The sequence below is a fragment of the Pelobates fuscus genome, chromosome 11 (assembly GCF_036172605.1).
Source record: "Pelobates fuscus isolate aPelFus1 chromosome 11, aPelFus1.pri, whole genome shotgun sequence".
NCBI classification, from domain to species: domain Eukaryota; kingdom Metazoa; phylum Chordata; class Amphibia; order Anura; family Pelobatidae; genus Pelobates; species Pelobates fuscus.
This window is the reverse complement of record NC_086327.1, coordinates 80450790-80464556: the sequence shown is the minus strand read 5'-3', so window position 1 is coordinate 80464556 and position 13767 is coordinate 80450790. Positions and strand designations below refer to the sequence as shown.

Sequence of the window (13767 nt, the reverse complement as noted above, 5' to 3'; positions counted from 1 at the left end):
ATTGCATGATAACAATGACCTTTATTGGTCCTTGAGAGGTTTAACTCAAACACAGCACAACACATGTTAAAAGCAATTACAAATTCCACACAAACAGAAGTGAATAGTCTCCAAATTGAACATAACTATTAAAAAAAAAAAAAAAAACCTTTTAGAATTAAAAGACACAGCAGATATGGCTGTTCTCAGTATCTATGAAAAACCTGCTTTCGTGTATCAAACCAATAGAAATGATAAAAACATAGAAAAGAATAGAAAGAAAAAACATATGGAATCTTTTTGTTATATTGAGTCTCACATGACTCTATTATGCTCCTACAATGTGGGCTTCACTATTATCCTATTATACTTTATAATGACTTGCTCTCATCAGCTTCCTTCTCTTTCCATCCGATTCCGTGTCCCTCCCATAGAATCTATATATTTTTAATTTTTACTTACTAAAAGAAAATATCCTTTCTATTTCTGTGCTAGAGCTGTGTACCAAACAGAATTGTCTTTATTATTTCCTTGAATCCATCAATTTTTTATTTCTGAAAACCTTATATGCAAAGTCTGTTGCTACTGTCTACTACTAAGGAGCTTGACAACTCCCATAGGGTATCCAACAGCTATTTCACAAGGGAAGAATTCAACCTCTTCCCACAAGCACCGCACTGACAATGCATACGTGTTCACAATATAACAAAGGGTGGTATACCTATTTTTCTTCAACATCATGTAGTAGGAACTTTATAATTTATAAAACTATGTAGGGATAGATGGTAATGGTTTGGTGAAGCATGAAAAGGGAGCTAAATGAGCACCAGATTTAAAAGAAGAAAATATATTTTGTGTAAGCATTCTCCCTAATGCCAGAAAAAATAGAGAAGGTGAGTAAGATAACTAACAGAATCTCTATAACGTATTTGCTCTCTTACCTGTTACATTCACTTCCACTTGCCCCATATGGCTGCCAATAGTGTTCTTGGCCTCGCAAATGTAGGTTCCTGAGAGGCTGTAGGTGACTGGCCCCCGGAAAAGTAGAGTACTATTATTCACTTCAGCAGTATCTGGAAGGGAACCATTCGCCCTGCAAAAACAATGATATACATGACATAAATAAGACCATGAGAACAAGGGTAATTCTTGAGAGGTTTGGCATGTAAAAAGTCATAAAACAGGCCTGACACCTACTCAACATCTAGCACTCGGAGACAGGTTCTACTGTATTCAGGGCAAAACATTCATAACTAAATAACTTTCTGGTATTTCTCACCAATCTAAATGATGAATCTCAATTTAATGTATCAGGCCACTTCACTTTGTAAATTCTGTTAAGATGGCTATTCTTGATGACGTACAGATAAGGTAACTTTTTAAAACACACAAATCAGTTTTTAATATGTCAACAGCACTAAATATGATAGGTTTACGTAATTGTTGGATTCAGTGATATTGCAATTAATCTTAAAAACAGCGTTAATGTATAACTGTTATAATATTTAGTATAATTTTCTTATTGTTCAATGACTAAAGATCAGTCCTGTGCTAAAGTGGCCAATCTAGCTGCATCCTTTGGTATCCTCTGACAACAGAAAGTCAATAAATTCCAACTTATATAGTAATACCTCCTACATACATTTTTAGTTTATGTCTATAATTTATCTTTTTCCAAGTTTTTATAATTCTAATTTTTTTTTATTTTTTATTTAAAGTCTTCATGACACTTCAACATGCACTTACATTCTCCATTGAAATGAAGAGGGAGGAGGGTTAGCATCTGCAGTGCACGTCAGCTTCACCTCTGCACGCTTCACATACCAATTCCCATCAAAACCTTCAATTGAAACTTCTGGTTCATCTAGGGAAAGAAGGAGACAATAGGTGTAATGAACAAGGACAAAGAGGTCAATAATCAAAAAGGGCCTATCTTGGACCCATACTGTACACACTGACTCAACTGCATTTTCAATCAAAACTAGTTAAGAGAACCCTTGATATCATCTACAAAAGACAACATTATTTTGGATTAAAATACTGCTAAGTTCAAATAAATGTCATATTCATTTTAAAAAGTTGCTAGTGGGCAAATAAGCATAAGCCCAAGTTATGTCTAGTACTATTCTAGATGAGAGATAGGCAACCGTCAGCACTCCAGATGCTTTGGACTACATCTCCCATAATACGCTTATATCCAGAATGCTGGCAAAATATTATGGGGACATGTAGTCCACAACATCTGGAGTGCTTAAATTTGCCTACCCCTGCTCTAGATACATATAATACTTTTCCATAGTCACACCAGAGAAGGATTAATATCACACAAGGTCCTAGGCAGGTTACCAGGCCTCCTTCATACGTTATCTAGAGAGGGTGCATGAAGCAAAGCAAATTCCTCATTCTGAGAATCTTGTCTAGCCCCTGGAACTATGGTAACCTTATAATTAAGCTTGGTCAAAGTCACATTCAGCCTCATGCTTTCAAGATCAATCCTTATTCCGATTACTTACACAGCACGTTGAGCGTGGTGGTTTCCGTAAATCTTTCCGTCATGTAATCAATGACACAGGTGAGAGGTTGTTTGTGGGCATCACGTGTTGGTAGCAGTCTGTATCGGCTGATCACTGTCACAGTCCCATTATCATGTTTTATCTCTTGAAATTCTGCCTCTCCCTTCAGCTTGGTCTCCCAAGTCACAGTACTTGGTGGCTTGCTATTGGCGGATGTGCACGTTGCGACTTCTACCTTCTCCTTTGAGCTGGGAAACGCAACTAACTGCTTTGTAGTCGCTTCCATCTGATTGGTTGGTCTGGCTGTAGAATGGGAAAAAAACAATTCTCAATAAAACGTGTTCAAAAACAAAACAGTTAATATTATGTCTTCTCTTACAAATAAATAAAAAAGTTATATATACCGTATTTATTCGAGTATAACGCGCACACGTGTATAACGCGCACCCCTAATTTTCGATTAAAAATCGGTATAAAATTTTGTACCGATTTTTAATCTAAAATTAGGGGTGCTCGTTATACTCGAATAAATATTAGCCCAGCAGAAGAGGGAGGGGGTGCTCCGATAATACCTACCAGGACCGCCGGGCAGCAAGCGTTTACTCACCTCCCTGCAGCTCCTCCAGCTCCCCAGTGTAAATCTTGCGAGACCCGCGGCCGTCAGAGCTGGAGGAGCTGCAGGGAGGTGAGTAAACGCTTGCTGCCCGCCACCCCAGGACCGCCGGACTTGTAATGAGCCCGGCGGTCCTGGGAGGTATTATCGGAGCACCCACTCCCTCCCTCTTCTGCTGGGCTAATATTTATTCGAGTATAACGCGCACCCCTAATTTTAGATTAAAAATCAGTACAAAATTTTGCACGTTATACTCGAATAAATATATATATATAACTTCCCTGGTCCCAGCACTCGAAGTTCTCAGTCTTTTTACTGCTCCGGTGCAGAAACTCCCACCAAAAGGTATAAAGTTGAAGTAGAGAGCACTCTGAAGTCAGTGATAAAGATAATAGTCGACGTTTCAGTCCATGCAGTCTTGAAAAAAGTCTGCATGGACTGAAACGTCGACTATTATCTGTATCACTGTGTTTGCGAAATAAAGAAGCAGTTTTTTTTTTTGGCAATGCAAGGTATTTTTATTGATACTGGAAGGTATTTGTGCCCATTTCTTTTAGCTGAGCCTGACATGCAGTCTTCCAAGTTAGCATGGGTTGGTTGCCATTTTGTTAAATGCTAGCCACAGCACTTATAGAAGATGGTCAGTGAATAATATAATGAGCTATCTTCATTGTTCCTTGCAACGTAAATAAACCTTTTAAAGAAAATCAAATAAGTGCATGTGTACTGATACAGGGATAGTCATATATAAGGCATGCTTCAGATGGAAAAATACAAAGACAGATACATGTATTACTTATCAGTGTTAGACTTCTGATCATATGGGTGGAGGTTATGTATCCATGGAAAAAGGTTAGTGCCATCAGTATTTATAAAAAAAAAATATATATATACAAATTAATAAAATAAATGATGATTTATGCATGTTTTGCATTACTATTTTTATTGTGTACTTTCAAAGCAGTTTTCCTGACACTATAGTGCCCCCACCCTCAGGGTCCCCCTCCCGTGGCGCTGAACGGGTTAAAACCCCTTCAGCAGCTTACCTTAATCCAGCGCAGGGCTCCCTCAGCGCTGGTGACCTCTCATCCCCCACCGACGTCAGTTCCCCCAGCCGATGTCACAGGAGCTGCGAGCGCATTCAAAGTATTTCTCAATGCTTTCCTATGGACGCTCTGCCCGATGGAGGCATAATATGCCTCCAGCGTCGCAGATGCGCAACTTGTGGCTGTCCAGAAGACAGCCACTAGAGGCTGGCTTAACCCTAAATGTAAACATTGTACATATGTTTGCACCTGAAGGGTTAAAACCTGAGGGACCTGAGCTGACATTGAGCTGAAGTGGGGTGACTATAGTGTCCCTTTAAAGTAATTTCTTGACCTCATGAGAAAATTCTGTTTGACTTTGGTCTCAGTCGTGCACTTTTCATAGTTATTTCATTGTTACATTTATTTATGCGAGTCCTTTAGCTACTTTGTTAAAATCTCCTCACTTTCTAAGATGATTCCAAGTGTTGTGCTTTTTTATTAGTCTCCCTATGAATGAAGCTCATAACACAGAGAATCTGAGCTTGTCTTATGTGATAATTATAAAAGAGTCATCAGTATACAGACACTCCTCACTTACCGACCGGGTTCTGTTCCTACGACCAGGTCGTAGAACAAATTGGTCAGTAAGTGAGGAGATAAGGGATTTCCTGCTCTGCTACATTCTTCTATGTTCAGTGAAATGTCCCTGAATGTAGACGAACGCAACAGAGCAGGGAATCCCTCTAATCTATGTTTGGGGGAAATTTCCCACAAACATAGATTTAAGGGATTCCCTGCTCTGATGTGCATGTCTGTGTTCAGCGACATTTCCCCGAACATAGACGAATGCACAAGAGCAGGGAATCCCTTATCTCCTCACTTACCGACCAATTTGTTCTACGACCTGGTAAATCTAATCTGCGCTCATGGAAATTTCCCCAAACATAGATTAGAGGGATTCCCTGCTCTGTTGCATTAGTCTATGTTTGGGGAAATATCTCCGAACATAGAAGAAAGCAGCAGAGCAGGAAATCCCTCGTATTCACACGATGGCTCGCACTTACCACCCCGCGAGAGAGCTGGTCGTAAGTGTGAGCCGTCGTAAAGCAGGTAGGTCGCAAAACCAAGAGGGACCACCTGTATAACATTTTAATTTACTGAAGTTTATACCAACAGAATGTCATATAATCATTTGAGCCAATGAACTATATTTTTACAGTCCTGAAAAAAAGCCCCCATGTTAATCAATTGTTCTTACGTCCATTTGTTCTTAAAGTACTTTCACCTTTCAATAGTAACATATAATATAGCATACAAATAATGCATACAAGGAAACATGCTCAAAAATCATGCTCTTTTTGTCGCACAATTGTCCATTGCTTCAAGTAGTCCTTTTGCTTTCTTTTGGATCAACAGCATAAAAAGATTTGTTTAACGAACTGAACCAAGTGGACATGGGTCTTTTTTCAGTCTGGGTTACTATGTAACTATGAACTATGCAACCCAGGACAGCAAGTAAAAGATCCCAAATTGAGAGTGTCTCGCTTGTTGTTACTAATCTGCCGTCAGATGTCCCAGTTCTAAAACACACACGTATATGCCTGATATAAACATAGAGATTAAAAAAAAAAAAAAAAAAAGTGCGGTCTAGAGCAGCAAATTGCAGTAGAAACTTTTTAATACCAAGTCTTGAAATGAAGTTGTGAGGAGATTGCTAATAAAGTATCAAGGTGTGGAACCATTGGTGTGGGAGTTTCAGCAATATACAGATGGGCTGATGCTATAATACCCAAACATTGAAAGCAGGTTGTTATTGGTAGTGCCCCAGGGAAAACTCACAAATATAATGCAGGGGCATATGGAAATTGTGGGCATGTAGATAGCCAGTGGATTTGACAACGGGGCTTTAAGACACATACTTGGCTAATTCACCACTGCATACACAATGTGAAAACAGAACTTTGTTTATACAACTTTTTAATGGCTAATGTTTAATAAAAAATGGACATGGGATAGGTAGGTTACATGACAGGTAAGTTGCATGACAGATCTAGCTTTAGTGAACGCTGAACAGAAGTAGTGTAAACCATCTGAACAATGTGGACCTTGAGGCTTTGGACTGTGCCTTAGACTGTGGGAGACTTTTTGGAAGAAACATGTCCTTGCAATAGCGTGGAATCATAGGAATGTGCTTTGCTGTTGACTTTTTATTTGAAATACAAAATATACGTAACTCAATGTTTAAAGTTCATTTGTAAAGATAAGTACTGCATATTTCTGTAGCACAGGTTGCATGTTCGTATCTGTAACTAAAAGACAGCCACTGGCAATTCACCTGTCAAACATTAAAAATCCCTTCACGCCTGGCCAAAGGAAGTGTTAGTCAAATTTGTGCAGGAATAAAAAGCTCTGGTAGAATGTTATGATGCCTTGAAGTTGCATAAATATGTATATTTCATTAAATACATGTATTGCTTTTTAGTGTAAATCAGTTTACATGTATTTTACAGTCAGAAATGTGTGTATTAAAATTGAAAAAATATTCTAGGCAACACTAAACAGAACATTTGTACCACTTTTGTTAGAGTCAGATGAAGTAAGTCAAAATATTAGCCGATGATTTAGCATAGGCACGTGTCTTAAATGTGGTAGCACTTAAAGCAGGTGGATTGTGGACTTTATTATTTATAGCTTTCCTAAATAATTTATTGCAGTTGCTGCTAGGTTTAAATAAATATGCATAAAAATCACTGTGGGAGTTGTTAGAATTGTGGGTGAGGATGAATACATCCACCTTCCCTCCAGTGGCCCTATTTGTTGTTTTGCCACAATGACAACAGCATAGATTTAAAGGTTACAAAGGACGTTGGTATGTTATGACTATTTCATGTCAGGTTCTTATATAGAACAAAATAAAACTAGGTGAAAAGTTCATGAGGAGGATTGATGCAATTTAAAGGAAAATATCAAGTAACCATAACCACTATGTGTGTCTGTCAAATTTGTTTAGCACATGCCTATCCAGAATTTTTTCAACAGACTATCATTTTATGCCAGTTACTATATCTAACCATCTAGCTCACATGTGATACAATCAAGAAACCAATCTACTTAAAGAACCACTATAGTGCCAGGAAAACATAATCGTTTACCTGGCACTATAGTGCCCTGAGGGTGCCCCCAACCTCAGGGCCCCCCTCCTGCCAGGCTCTAGGGGGTGGAAGGGGTTAAATTTACCTCTTTCTCCAGCGCCGGGCGGGGGACTCTCCTCCTCCTCTCCTCCTCCTCGTCTGAAAGCAGCGCGCGCATTCAGCCAGTCCATAGGAAAGCATTCTTAATGCTTTCCTATGGACGCTGGTGTCTTGTCACTGTGAAAATCACAGTGAGAAGCGCGGAAGCGCCTCTAGTGTCTGTCAATGAGACAGCCACTAGAGGCTGGATTAACCCTATTATAAACATAGCAGTTTCTCTGAAACTGCTATGTTTATAGAAAAAAGGGTTAAACCTAAATGGACCTGGCACCCAGACCACTTCATTGAGCTGGGTGCCATCTGGGTGCCTATAGTGGTCCTTTAAAGCCATTAAGGCACAATAGAAGCCTTATCTGTTCTTTATTATTCTGATGTTAATAAATTCACACAAATCTAACACAAATCATTTGCCCATGTACTGAAAAATTATATTATGAACTTGAAATATAAACCATGAATACACAGGTACTAAAGCAAATATACCATAGGTCCTTCAGTGAAGTTTCTACACTAATACGTGCAAGATCCCTGTCAGCAACAATTATGCATCAACCATTAAGAACACATATGGCATGCCTGTAAATTACTTCTGAAGTAAAATAAGCAATTAATCTTGCTTATTTAAGAACATGTCATATTAAGTTTGGTTTTTGCCAACACAATTTTAAATGAATAAGTCTCCTCTTTAGGGACAAGTTCCAAAATGGAGCCCTCGGCCTCAAATGGTAGAGAGAAGAGATTTACACTGTGTTCTAAGGGCGAACATGTAGGTCGTGTGATGTAGAAGTAAGTGGGATATGCCATTGGAGGCTTCAGCTTAACAGACACCTTGAGTCCTTGGACTAACGGTATAATAAGTTGATCAAACCAGGTGTCTAAGACTGAGCCTCCTTGGCATCTTTTCTCCTGACTTTAGAAATTGCCCCCTGACCTAGTTGACATCTGGCTTCCTCTGCTCCCATTTTTTTTTCTTTTTTTTTTTCTTCTCTTCTCTTTTTATAGACTTTCGTGACAGTAATGGTACTTATTGTAACTACATTACGTAGTGCTACCTTGTACTCTCTTTGTCAATTTTTGTTCTCTTGGCTACATTTGTATTACTTCTTGCTATAACCAATTATTATTATTATTATTATTATTATTATTATTATTGCCATTTATATAGCGCCAACAGATTTCATAGCACCAATAAACATTGAATTACAAAACTGGCCAATAATAATTGGTTATGGTAAGAAGTAATACAAATGTAGCCAAGAGAACAAAAATTCTAATCCAACTACAATTGCACACTTGGTTGTCTTACAGGCTTTTTAAAAATGTATTTACTTTCTTTACATTTTTAGTTAACAGCCTCAATTATTCTACAAATAAACTAAGAGTGTCTGGCAACATAATTTATTAGGTTTTTTTTTTTTTTTTTTTTAAATCCCTGCTGATTAGGTTGTTTTGAGTTCCAAACAGCCTTTTGCTCACAAACACTAATTGTTTACTCAGCGCTCTCTTCATTTTGGGATTACAGGGAAAGCAGGTAACTGTGCACACAAACTGGCAGCAGACACAAGTACATTAACATTACAATCTTTATAATGGCTGTAGACAGACGTAGGGTGCCACATTACAAAAAGAGGCACAGCCAAAGATCACATGGAATTTGACTTAGGTTCGTCATATAATATTCTTGAATTCATAGCAATGTTTGTAATATGTTTTTTTTTTATTCATCAGTTATACAAAAAATTGTTTGCTTTGTGTGTTCTTGTAACTATAGCATCAGTAATACAAATAAAAAATGTTTAATTTGATGTTTTCTTTAATGGCAACACTATGCGGCCTGTTACATGAGGATTCACTAAACATCCAAAGGTATTGTATTAAAATCCAAATTGCAAATGTTAGGCAAAATGTTTTGTTTTAGTAAAAAAAAATCTCAAACTATCAATAATAGCAGCTATTGTATCCTAACTTATTCAGTTTGGGTTTAGTAAATAATGTAATAGACCTCCTACATATATCTGATTCAGATTGTAAACTAAACAATAGTGCATTATTTTGATTATTGTATGGAAGTGTAAAAAGTGTTGTATGTTTTATAAAAATGTAACTCATACTTTTGTTTGTTATTACCATTAAAGACAAAAACATGGATGGCTTTAACTGGGAAATCACATTGGTGTTCATGGAGAAAATCAGTTAAATTGAAAAAAAATTTAAACTGTTTTGTTCTGTTCTCCATTTATCCATGATACTTAAAGTGACTGTCATGTGTTTCTAATAAAATGTAATTCAAGACAATTGTTTATAAAAAAAAAAATATATATATACATACATTTACAGTGAAACATGGGTGTAATCTAAATTTAAAAGATAAAAAAATATATATTTTGTATTTAGGGGAAATGTTCTCCAAATGATTCATTGCAAATATAGATCAGGTTTGCATGCATTGTAACTATTTAATAATTGAAGTTAATAATACAATTCTATCTGTCTGTCTGTTTGTCTGTCTGTCTATCTATCTATAGCTGTTTTTTGAGTTATAGTTGTGTCTGTTTTTACTATCTGGTGGGTGTCTCTTCTTGATGCTAATATCAGAATAATAATTGGCAGTCCCATTGCGCAACCAGACTGATAGCAGGTTATCATCTGGTCAGCAGACAATTCAATGTCATGCAGTCCGTTATGATAAAAAGGAGAACCTATTAAAGAGAAACTGTTGTCTGCTTTCTGGGTTCAGTACCTCCATGGCCAGATTTATCAGCAGATCAAGTAGGCAGCTGACTACGGGTATCAATAAGATGAAAGGGACGCTAAATAAAATGTAAGCTCTTTATTGACACAATGAAAATTCTAAATAGTAAAACAAAACTATGTAAGAACAACTAATAAACAGTGCAGTGTTAGAATAAAAGGCTTGCTCATCCACAGAGAATAATTACTATCACAAAAAAAATATCGCTAAGAAGCAGAAATGAAAGCACAAAAATACCTGGCAAAATATATAATTAAACCAGAGTGGGGATTGTACTGAAAAAGTAGGCCTACTGGATTGAAGCACAGGGCCTCGAAAATCCACCTCACTCATATTAAAGATCAACTTCACTTTTGTTCTCAACAGATATCCCATCTGATATGACAAGTGGGTGATCTTGCCAGTCACGACAGAAATGATTATTTCAGAATCCTATAGGGTGCAAGGGCCTTGACCAGAAAATAACATTTACGAGAAAGTCTTCATACTTCATTCATCACCCAATAAAACTGAGATCCTGTGTCCTCCTCACCAGACTACGCAAGATACAGATTTTGCGGCATACACTGCTTCTCCCTAACAGAGGAGATTATGCATACAACGTTTGCCTTATTTCTTCTGACTAACAACAACAGAAATATCTGTTAATTTTCCATTAATCTGCTACTTGGTCTAGAGGCAAAGATACCAGCCACATTATACCACTTGCCCTAGGGGCTATTCACATTACAGATATAATTGTATAGCTGATTGTTTATGAAGGTCCTTTGTGGGAGATATATTCCTCATATTTTTAAGATCACGCAAGATAGAGAGACACTAAATAAAAGGAAGAGAAGGAGAAAAACAAAGTGATGTCTGTTAATCACAATTCCTGGCACTATACTATAGATATTGCTGCAGTTATACCCAACTAGCCTAGCCTGTCCTATGAAATTATTATTATTTAGATTGTTGAAGAATGCCAAATTGATGGTTCCATTATTATGCTGACGACCCCCCACCCCTTCCCCATTTTACAAAGTCTGGATATCCCATGCATAGAAAGTCTGCATTTAATAGGAATTGTACAAAAGAAAAATGTAAAATGATGGTCTCCCTTGTTGGTCTAGTGTTGAATCATTGTATCCACTTAAAGTAGCACTGACATTGTCTGGGGACTTTGCAGAATTTGCGAAGACCCCAGATGGTGCCATCACCACTGGTGGTGTGATGGCTGGGAGGGCAGGTAAAGGTGGGAACCCGAACCTGTCCTTCACGGGTGCAGCAATCTTCTTTTAGCCTCTTTAGCTGCTGAGTTCTCTTTAGCTCGTGCATATGCGAGAGTACAGCATTGGGGTCTATGTAGGAATCCTTGAAACCGCAGGATCCTCCATAGATAGAGCCAATTCCCAGCAGCTGTCACTGGTGACAGATGTTGGAATTGACACTGTAGCTCCGCCCAGTGACCAAGAAAGTTAGGCAAAGGAAATATACAGAGACAAAGTAGTCCCTGTATTGCCTCAGTCTATCTCTTGAATTTTAGTGAAATTCTAACAAAGTCAAAATTAGTTTTTCTTAAAGATTCTAACAGGTGACAATGCTGCTTTAAACTCAGCTTTAAGACACAAATCTAAAAACTCTATATGAAGTTGTCTTTATTAGAGGCAAAGGTGAAGATTGCTAAGGAAGAGAATCATTTGGTAGGATATGATTTACAGAAGAAACAAGGAGCCAAAGAATGTTCAATGAGGAAAAGCAACAAGTCTCAACAGACAGAGAGCTAGATGTTACATATACCCCTCACCTCCCCCTTTAAACAATGATTAAGAGTTTGACAACTACATTTCTACGACACACCTCAATTTTTTTTCTGGTTTCTGTTTTTGTATTTTACTGCTCCTAATTGCTCATCATAGTTTATAATGTCTGTTTCCTGAACATTTCATTGGTAAAGACTAATCCATTTGTTGAGACATGCATTCATGGAGCAAGGAACAACTGAACAGACTGACTCAGAACCTGATCACATTGCATTATTATTGAAGGGATTTTTAAGCCATTGCTTTTATCTCAAGTTTCTCCTCAGGCTCTAATTGAATGGGTAAGATTATAAGGATACAATCCTAATCTCCACTTTCCAAAAAAGATATACTTACAAAAACACTACAAGCAGCATATTACATTATTCTCCTTAGATAGTACATACATGATGGTGCACAAAGACCTCTGTCCCTGCCTTTTGTCTGGCATAAAATCACAGCAAATTGACCTTATCAACATTAGTTGCAGTTTCATTCATGTTTCCTAATGAATGAAACTGCTGAGAAGTGGTAATCTACATGTCTCATAAATCCCTGCTGGAAAGGGTTTTTATTAAAAATGCATCGCACCCCTACGAAAACGATAAGATGGCTAGGATTGGTTTATAGTTGGCTGATACATTTTTTTCTGGTTAAAGCACAATACTGGAAGATTCTAATTCTAGGGGCATGTGCATCAAATGTTGGATCTTGGAAGGAAAGTATATTTTTAATATATTTATTTTTGTATTTCCTTTATGGACTATTCAGGGAAAAGGCAACCTTCAGATGTAAGTCCAAAACATCTGGAGTGCCGAATGTTGCCTACCCCTGGACTTGTCAATCAATTGGGAATTGTGGGGGATTGACACAAAGGGCTTTTCTTTCCTCCACTGAAGTCTTTGGGAAAATATCAGAGTAAACTCTTACTCTGATAACAGGATTCATCCTTATAAATGCAACATTTAGGCCAATATAGGCAAGTTGGAAAAATTGGTTATCTGGACAATGTATAAAATTCTGCTATTTGGGGCTAAATTTTGCATGCAATGAACTTGGTTTGGCAATCCCAAGCTTAGTAGATAAACCAACATTTACTTTTCAAAGTACTATCTAAAAAGAGCATAGGGATACCTTATTATAGAGATACAATGGATAACTTTGTTTGTAGCACACCTATCTAAATTCATATAATATAGTAAAGGAAATGAAACAACTGTATTTACGGAAAAAAAATTCAAAGGATGTATGAAACTTTTGGTTAAGATGCTAAGTATAGAACTCTTAATTTCATTAAATGAATATACTATATATAGCTATGTATTGATTTATGTCTTTTGGCAAGTGTTAGTTTTCTTCCTCAATAGAATCGGGCCATTAATGTGTAGATATGCTTTTGCTTATTTATTATGTTCTAAAAATGGAGCAATCAATCTCAGTGAAAACCAATATAATATTCCTGATGAGTGCTCTACTCTAAGAACTTTGCCACACACTTTATAAATAACTCCCCACTCATAGAACATGCCTTATCTTTCAAAGGTTTGAAAGTTACTAAACATGTGTATTTCTATTGAAAGATATTCCCCCTTTAATTGCCATCTGATTTTACTAAGAGGCACTACACACTACCTGGATGCCATGCTATATTGTAAAAATTACTGCCTGCCACTATAGGAATACGTAGTTATTTCACTTGTAACTAGCAGGCATCTTCACTAAAGTGAGAATTATCAGGGATTTAAAGTGGAGTTCAAATTTGTGGCCAATGTATTCAAATTAGAAGCATAACTGACTTGGATAATTCTACCAGTTTGGCTGTTTGTGCAAAGATAAAAATACAAGTTAAT

The 13767-nt window shown here is 37.2% G+C and overlaps 1 protein-coding gene across 9 annotated transcripts in view; it reads right to left on the bottom strand.

Moving 5' to 3' along the window:
- Positions 1-13767, bottom strand: part of NECTIN1 (nectin cell adhesion molecule 1) — a 333749-nt gene that overhangs the window by 256549 nt on the left and 63433 nt on the right. For all 9 annotated transcript variants that reach the window (XM_063436432.1, XM_063436436.1, XM_063436437.1 and 6 more), the window contains exons 3-5: positions 2493-2795; positions 1726-1843; positions 921-1072 (exon numbers count right to left, since the gene is read on the bottom strand). In XM_063436432.1, the coding sequence (XP_063292502.1) occupies positions 921-1072; positions 1726-1843; positions 2493-2795 (573 nt within the window). The remainder of the gene's footprint in view (positions 1-920; positions 1073-1725; positions 1844-2492; positions 2796-13767) is intronic.